We start from the raw sequence: 9,082 nt of genomic DNA on the forward strand, positions 1-9,082 counted from the left end.
ACCTCGACATGGCAATTGTAGACAGACAATTGGGGAGCAGGGATTTGAACTAGGCTAACTCACTTCAAAGCCCAAGACCTTATGCACTATGGAGAAAGCTACACACTGTGTCGTTCCCAAAGAGACGCTGCTAACACCCTATCCTTCCAAGGTAAACTTGTAGCAGGTTAAGACTTCATCCTCAGTAGTATAAGAACTACTTTCCAGAACCAAAGCCAAATCCATAGGCGGTTTTAACCACTGGAGAGTTCAAAACCTCCTATCAGCACAGATTCAGCAAGGCATGAATTGCTCTCAGTGTCAAACATTTAAAACAAATATCCTGTAATTCTACAAACTGGAAGAGCTGAGGGCAGAGCAAGTAAACACCGTGGTGGTTCTGCACAAGGAAATGGTTGTGTTCCTCTCATGGGCACACAAGCCCTGTGCGGATAAACATCAGTACCGCGAGGCCATTAGGAGTCCACCCGCCAAATATTTACAAGTAGTATTCACATCTACTCTTTCTGGCTTTTTCCACGCCAACTTTTCTAAGCAGGTGTCCCTAATTACAGCCGATTGTTCAAGAGGTGTCTCTGCTGTGACTGGGTGGATGGGTTTTTTGTTTGTTTTTGTTTCTTAAATTACCGTTTCAAACCCTATATTGAGAGAATACAGAGGAGAGAAGAAGGGTGCCCAATAGGTGGGCGATGGGTGAGCCCCGCTTCCCGCCTGCCTCCCCAGGTAGCTCACCAGGATGCCCATCACGTCAGTCCAGAGGCGCGAGAACGCCTCGGAGGTGCCGGCCTCCGGCTCCGGCTCTGGCTCTGGCTCCGACTCCGGCTCCCGGGCGGGATCCACCTCGGGCTCAGGCTCCGGCGCCGGCGCCGGGCTAGCAGCTCCCGCGTCCTCCTCCATGGCCGCGTCCCCGTGCGTCCGGGTCCCCGCGCTACCCACGGCCCTCAGCAGCGCGTCGGCTGCCGGGGCGCAAGGTCCCCACCCGCGGCGTCACCGGGCCGCGCCCCCGCGTCGCATGACCCAGGCTCCGCTGAGTACGAGCACCACGGCCAGGAAGAGGCACCTCGATCTGCCGCAACCGCGATTGACAACTCCAGAAACTTTTCCTAGCCGGGGCGGGCGCAGCAACAGGAGAGCTGGAGCGGAGTCCACAACACAGGCTGCGGCGGGGAGCTCGCGGGACGAGGGAGACAGGAGCCCCACAGCACGGGCGCTGCGTCCCGCTCCGAGGACCGGCTCCCGATGGCACGCTACTCGCCTCTACTGAAGAGTCTATGTAGGACCGGGCAGGGGACAGTGACGCCTGTGGACCCGGGCTTGTTAGCACTGGACCCCTCTCTTCAGAATGAGCTCTTCCAACTCCACACGACTCCCTCCCCTCCAGGCTCAAGAAAGCGTTTAGCAACAAAAGGTGCTCTGATGTCAGGCGCTTTGCATGGAAATGAGGCTCAGCCCGGCCAACAAATCGCCTTTTGAAAGCGCAACCGCGCCACGGGCCGGGGCCCCTGCACAAGTCCCCAATCGGGTTATTCACCCCGCGCCATCCGCCACGGAAACTGCAGAAAGTTAATCTTTAAGCTGATCGCTGAGTTCGAGTTCACGAGGAGTCAGTATGGTGACAGCCCACACCTCGCCCTCGGGAAGTCGATCGACTCAGAATTACCGTCTTGTCTGCCAGGCTTCTGGGAAAACAAAGTGTGACAAAGCTCGCCTGGTCATGAGCCATTGTTTGGGTCGTAAGTGGGGGCATTTTGGCTCCCGAGTGGCCGCAATGCCTGGCACTTCTAGGGTTTTCGGATGAGACTCCCTCTTGGGTTGTAAGAGCTTTTTACATGGAAGAAACAGGCAAGAGGTATGTTCAAAACTAAAAGTTAATTTTATGGCCGCTAAACCCGTGCACAGTTCAGGCCTCGATATGTTTAACCAAGTGAAAATGCCAGAGGGAGATAGCCCTAAAGAGGTTTGGAGTTTTTTGGTTTTGTTTTTGTTTTTTACCTCCTCTTCCTCCTCCTCCCTTCTCCCTCTCCTCCTCTTCCTTTTAGAAACCAATCAGAATTTTTTTCTAAGAGATGACAGTGCCTATCCTATTTGTTGGTTGACCACTTTGTGAAACTAAAGAAACTCACAGAATTTGCCCTTTATTAAGGAGGTGGAGTGGGCAGGGGATGACGTGAGGGACCCCCGGATAGAACGATTACTTCTGAAGTGTGTCTATCTCTTTCTCAGCTTGCATACATGGAAGGGAACAAGCGTGACCTCTGTATCATCTTGCCATTGAGAACACCAGTCTGTGCAATGGGTGAATACCTCTCATCGATAAGGTCAAAACCTAAAAAGAAAAAGAAGTGGGAGGTGGGGAAGAGGGATGGAGTGTTGGGTGTAAGTGGTTGCTTGGAAAGCCTGGCGACCTGACAGGCCCAGAGTCTAAGTAAAATCCTAGCATAGCAGTATGGGCCCATAAGGCTGGGAAATAGAGACATCGGGATTTTTTGTGGCTTTAGTGGCTGCCATTCCAGACAGCTGGTAAGCTCCAGGTTCATTGAGAGATGGATCATGTCTCAAAAAATAAGGTGGTGTGTGGTAGGAAAAGACACCTGACATTACTCTCTGCCCACCATAGGTATGTGTGTACATGCACATATATACACACATACATACACACACACACACACACACACACACAAAAGATTTTACTACCCCCTCCCCAACTTTTTTGGTTGGGAGGGTAGTGTGTGTGTGTGTGTGTATGTGTTATTCTAACTGAAGAAGAGCCCTAGACCCTGAATCAGTGGAGCCAGGCCAGAAGTTTCTCTGGGTTAATGCAGTTCCAGATGTTGGGTTTCAGAGCTGGGAGGAGTGAATGAGGTACCTATTTAACATATCAAAGCAGACCTGGCCTCTAGATTCTTCCAGAATCCCTCAGTCCCCTATGGCTGGCCTACCAGACCTGGGTTTCCCCTCCCCCAGAGACTCTTCCCTATATAGTTAGACATTCTGTTCTCTCTCTCTCTCTCTCTCTTTCTCTCTCTCTCTCTTTCTCTCTCTCTCTCTCTTTCTCTCTCCCTCCTTTCCTCCCTCCATCCCTACCTGGTGCTGTTTGATGCTGAGAGATGAAACAAACTCCACTAAGAAAGAAAATGGTTCTAGCCAGGCAGTGGTGGTACATGCCTTTAATCCTAGCACTTGGGAGGCAGAAGCAGGCCTGGTCTACAGAGTGAGTTCCAGGACAGCCAGGGCTACACAGAGAAATCCTGTCTCGAAAAAAAAAGAAAGAAAGAAAGAAAGAAAGAAAGAAAGAAAGAAAGAAAGAAAAGAGAAAAAAAAGAAAAGAAAATGGTTCTATCTATAAAGACATAAAAATAAATGGTGAGAAAAGGAAAATCGACCTTTTGGGTATAATTAAGGAGTAAACATGCAGTCTGTCCTCTGCATAAGAACTGGGCGCTTGAGTTATGCAGGCAGGAGCTGGGGTTGGCACTAAGAAGAACCCATCTCAGACACCAGTCTGGAGTCTATCTCTTCTTGACTCAGTTGACCTCAGGCAAAATACAGGCCTTTCCTCGCTGCAGTTTCTATCCAAGAGGAAGTAAGGCCGAGCTAATTGCTACCCATTGCTAGTATGCTTCCAGGTCACCTAAAGAGAGTAAGGCCTTGCTGTAACCCTGAGATACATCTGAACCTTAGCTGGCCTTTGGCACTGGGAGCTGTCTGCCCTTTAATCTGCTCCACAGACAGCTCCCTTTCCTGGCACTGCCTTACACCTGGCTGGGGTAATGAGATAAACAATAAGTTGGGAGTGGGCCTATGGCTGTGTCTATGGTGGCAAATTACATTTTTGCCTGACTGCCTAGTGACCTCTCTACTTCTGGAACAGATAATTTTGACCATTTAAAAAGGTGAAGCAGGTTAAGAGCACTGACTGCTCTTCCAGGGGTCCTGAGTTCAATTCCCAGCAACCACATGCTGGCTCCCAACCATCTGTAATGGTATCTGATGCCCTCTTCTGGTGTGTCTGAAGAAAGCTACAGTGTACCCATATAAATAAAATATATTTTTTAAAAAAAGGTGAAGGAGAAATGTTTGTCTGTCTGTCTCCGTCTCTCTATCTGGGTGTGTGTTCTGTCTATTTTTGTAATGACTTAAGCTTATACACCCCGACACAGACAGAAAGATCAGGAGTTAAAGTCTGGCTTTGGCTATGTAAAACCTTCAAAAATAATCAATCAATCAATCAATAAATAAACATAAACAAACACTGAATCTTCTTATCGAATTTCATAACCTAACTTAAAACGTAACTAATCATCGCCCTAAGATTGAGTCTTTTCTCCTACAAATGCCCCCTCAGACTTTTAAACTATTCCTTTTCCTTTTATCAAAGAATTACAATCATCCCTCATCTTCATTTTTCATCCGATTTTGGTCTACGTTTGATCTCCACAAACCTTGTCAAGGTAAGGCAAGTGTAAACTCTGGAGAGAGTACGCGAAGATCCTACCTTCTCCATGTTTCCCTTTCTACCCAGGCTCTCTTCCAGCTTGCTGGAATTGGGAAATCAACTCCATGAGTCTTGACAAATACTTTTGCTTGTTGATATTATGTGTTTGTGGTGGTTTGAATAAGAATGGCCCCTATAGACTCCTGTATTTGAATGCTTAGTCACCAGGGAGTGGTGCTATTTGAAGGGATTAGGATTAGGAGTTGAGCCCTGGTTAAAGTAGGTAGGGCCTTGTTGGAGGAAGTGTGGTCACCAGGGTTAGGCTTGGAGGTTTTAAAAGCCCAAACCAGGCCCAGTGTTTCTTTTTCTTTTCGTCTATCTGCAAAACCAGGATGTTAGCTCTCAGTTCCTGCTCTGGTGCCAAGCCATGCTCCCACCATGATGAAAATGGACTAAGCCTCTGAAACAATAAGCAAGCCCCAATTAAATGTTTTCTTAAATAAGAGTTTCGGTGGTCCAGGTGGTGGTTTGAATAAGAACGGCCAGCCCCCTTAGGCTCCTGTATTTGGATGCTAAATCTCCAGGGAGTCCTGCTATTTGAAAGGATTAGGATTAAGAGCTGAGCCTTTGTGAGTGAGTCCTCACACCAATAGAGCAATGACTTAGGCAGTATCTCAGGCTAGCCTTGAACTCAGGATGTCGCAAAGGATAACCTTGGCCTTTGCCTCCCAAGTGTTGGGATTTCAGGCCTGGACCATTACACCTGGTTAATAAATATTTACTGCAACAAATGAGGAGAAAACTGTCAGAATGTATTCTTTGATAATGTGGTCATCTCAGTAAATTTATTGGAATGGCTGACATATTGTCACCACCATATGTTATATATAAAACACAGGACTACATATACAGGCTTATAGTGGCTTTTTGTGAATGTTCTTTCTGTGAGTCAGGGTTACAAGTTTTCAGGCCACGCCTCCGGAAGTTGCGAGGTAGTTAGGTTTCTTGATTCAGCCTGAGTAAACCATCTTAACAACAACAAGAAAGGCCATTGGACTGTCAGGTGGCGTGGTGGTGAAAGTACAGACTTACTGTGAAAAGCACAAATTTTTTTTTGCCCCAACCCTCCACACCCATCCCCTGGAGCTGAGGACCAAACCCTAGGCCTCAGGCTTGCTAGGCAAGTGTTTTACCACTGAGCTAAATCCCATCCCAGAAAGCGCAAATATCAGTAAGGAGACAATTATGTTTTTTGAACATTTGGCAAATTATCTCCTATGCAGAAGAGGGAAATTCCATCTGTTTTCCTAGTTGTGAGGTTATTGGTGATTATGCAGGAATCTTTACCCATTTGCCACCTTTCCTAGCTCCTCCTCCCCCACTCATCCTACAAGGCCAGATCTGAGTTTCCTTCCGTGTTCATCATACCTAAGATGTTGGGTCACAAGAAGCCATTCCTAGCCCTGGAATGTAGTTATGAGTCATAAAGCTGAGTGGCTACCTCTGGCAGGGTGTGGTCACACGGACTCTACAGTCGCCTCCGTTTGCACTCTGTTGCTCTGGCTGTCATTTTTTGGGGTGTTTGTTCATTTTTGTGTACCAGAGATCAGACCCAGCCCCTCCCACCAAGCTGCATTACCCATCTCTCATCAGTCTTCATAGTGAAGATAATAAAAGTAACAGTAGAGACATTTGTCTAGGCTTATTTTCTCTTTGGAATTTACTTAACATTAAAATACATGAGGCAGGCAGTAGTGGCGCACGCTTTTAATCCCAGCACTTGGTAGGCAGAGACAGGAGGATTTCTGTGTTCGAGGCCAGCCTGGTCTACAGAGTGAGTTCCAGGACAGCCAGGGCTACACAGAGAAACCCTGTCTTGAAAAACCAAATAAAATAAAATAAAATAAAATACATTTTATAGCTGGGCATGGTGGCACTTGCCATTAATCCCAGCTATGTGGAAGCAGAGATAGGTGGATCTCTGAGTTCGAGGACAGATTGAATTCCCAGAGAGCCAGCTACACAGAGAAACTCTGTTTCAAAACAAACAAACAAGCACATCTTGTAAATGTCAATGTTCTTAAACTGCCCGCTAAACCGCCGCTGGGGATTTCCCTTCACCATCCAACCCTCCACCCAGCTTCTTCCCGTTGGGTAAAGCGTGTATACTGGGTTTGGGAGGCTTGTGTGTGCCTGTGAGTACTCTGGGCCTAATTCCTTAAAGGCCAGGTCTCTGACTGAACCTCAAGCTCTTAGTTTATTTTTTTGTTCTGTTTTTCAGATAGGCTGGCAGCCAACAACCCCCAACGATCCTCCTGTCTCTGCACTCCACAGTCCCAGGGTTAGGGTTAGAGGCATGAATAACACTGGTCATACCTTGCCTGTTAGGTGGTCACTGGGATCTGAACTCCAGTCCTCAAGGTGGCATGGCAAGAGCTCTTAACCCCGGAGCCAGCTGGTCAGTCCCATGTATTTCCCCCCAATACTAGCGATTGAGTGTCAGGCCTCGAGCACATTGGTCAGGGGTTCAACCAGCGGGCTATATCCCCCAATTCATTTCTTCCCATTTGATTCCTCCATTCCATTCATCTGCTGGTTTCCCCTACCATCTTCATCCTTTCCTTCGTTCCGTACCACTCCCACTCCAGAGATGAGCTCTGCTGATGGTTTCCCATATCTGGGTCAAGTTGATCCACTTTCCCTCCCCTTCAGTGCCAGCCTCTGGGACATTAGGGTTATCATTTCCCACCATATGTTACCAGTAGCAGTTCTTGCCATGGAGAGGGCACAATCACAACATCATCTACAAGTTCGCTTTTCTGTGTTCCTTTGGACGTTTACCCTTGTTTTTTGTTTGGAGTCAGGGTCTCACATTATGTACCCCTGGGTGGCTTGGAACTCCCAATGTAGACCAGAGTGACCTTGAATTCACAGAGTTCCACCTCTGCTTCATGAGGGCTGGGATGAAAGGGAGACACCTTCATGCCTGGCCAGACAATCTGTAGATGCCACTTCGCAGGGGATAGTGCTGTGGGCTCAAGTGTGACAGACTTTGGGCAAGCCAGAACAAGTAAAGTGGGGTACTGCTGAGAAAATGTGAAATTTTAACAGACTATATTGAAAAATTAGAGCAGTGTGTCCCCTCAAACGAATAAATATGCAACTTTTAAAATTTATGATTAAGGCTAGAGAGAAGGCTTAGCTATTAAAGGCTAGGCTCAACACCAAAAAGAAAAAAGAAGAAAGAAAGAAAGAAAGAAAGAAAGAAAGAAAGAAAGAAAGAAAGAGGAATCACTGATTGAAGATGCTTTTGGAAGATAAGTGAACAATTGTAGTTTTGCACACCTATAATCCCAGGACTTGAGAGGCAGGGGCATGGAAATCAGAAACTCAAGGCCAGCTTGAGCTTCCTAAGACTGGTCAGGAGGGCGGGAGGGAGGGAGAGAAGGAGAGAGAAGGAGAGGGATAAGGAAGAAGAAAAGAGGAGGAAAGGAGAGAAGAAAAGAGGAAAAGAAGGAAGGAAATGGAATTGCTTACCTGGAGCTACCTAGCTTTCAGGGTGTTTTGGTTGTTTGATTTTTGTTTGGGTGAGAGGCAGTCTTATTATGTAAGCCAGCCTTACATTAAACTCTCTATAATAGCTCAAGCTGGTCCGCAACTTGTAACCCTCGGACCTGCCTTCCTTTCCTGCACTAGAGTCCACACCCAGGTGTCAAAGAGCAGAAAAGTAAGTATCCACACGAAAGTAGACTTTCTGTAAGCATGACGCCTAGCTTTGGAGCAAAATTTAGTCCGCAAATTAATTAAATACTTGTTTTGTTTCAAACAACATATTTTCTGCTGATAGCATATATTAAATTTGATTGATTATAAACAGCCCAGTTTATGCTTGACATTGAAGTTGAGCAATGAAAACAGAGAAGCCTATTTAACTTTTTTTGCCACTCATCAGTAATGTCTCGTCTCTGGCACTCCCAAGTGGGGCATTCCACAATGCCTTGGGGAACCAATTTCCAGGGGCATCTGACAGGCTAAAATGTTTTTCTCTAACAGATTTTCCAATGATTTCTTTTTTCTCACAAAGACCTGGAAGGTGATCCAATCCTACGCAAAATCAAGTGCCTGGCTTTTTGGTTTGGTTTAGTTTGGTTGATGCTATTTTGCTTTGTTTTGCTGTATATATTTGAGAGAAATGAGAAAAGACCAGAGATCGAGGTAAGGAGAAATTAAAAAAAAAATGAAAACAAGGGCTGAAGACATGGCTTAACAGTTAAGAGTGCTGCCTGCTCTTCCAGAGGACCTAGGTTCGATTCCCAGCACCACATGATGGCTTACAACCATCTGCAACTCCAATTCCAGCAAATAGGATCTAACATGCTCATCCTCCACAGGCACACAGTCGTACATGCAGGCAAGACATAAAATAATAATTTGAGAACATTTTTTTTAAAAAGTTGAATACTGTCAGAAAAAGTCAAGGTGACAAGGCAAATGAAGCAAGAATGGGAGGCTCTAACATTCTTCTGAAATCTCTTTATTTGTACATTTTATTATTAATTAACTCATTTGTTTATTAATGTGTGTCTCTCTGTGTGTGTGTGAGAGAGAGAAAGAGAAAGAGAGAGAGAGAGAGAGAGAGAGAGAGAG

General features: G+C 46.3%; 1 protein-coding gene across 4 annotated transcripts in view; it reads right to left on the bottom strand.

The window, feature by feature from the left end:
- Positions 1-9,082, bottom strand: part of Sash1 (SAM and SH3 domain containing 1) — a 314,087-nt gene that overhangs the window by 163,954 nt on the left and 141,051 nt on the right. Inside the window, exon 1 of one of the 4 annotated variants that reach the window (XM_031380356.1) lies at positions 733-1,102. The exons of 2 other annotated variants lie outside the window; for them this stretch is intronic. In XM_031380356.1, the coding sequence (XP_031236216.1) occupies positions 733-897 (165 nt within the window). In that variant the 5' untranslated portion in view covers positions 898-1,102. Of the gene's footprint in view, positions 1-732; positions 1,103-9,082 lie in introns of those variants that run through there. One more of the 4 variants, XM_031380359.1, reaches the window with a different exon arrangement.

The sequence above is a fragment of the Mastomys coucha genome, unplaced genomic scaffold (assembly GCF_008632895.1).
Source record: "Mastomys coucha isolate ucsf_1 unplaced genomic scaffold, UCSF_Mcou_1 pScaffold2, whole genome shotgun sequence".
In the NCBI taxonomy this organism is placed as follows: Eukaryota; Metazoa; Chordata; class Mammalia; order Rodentia; family Muridae; genus Mastomys; species Mastomys coucha.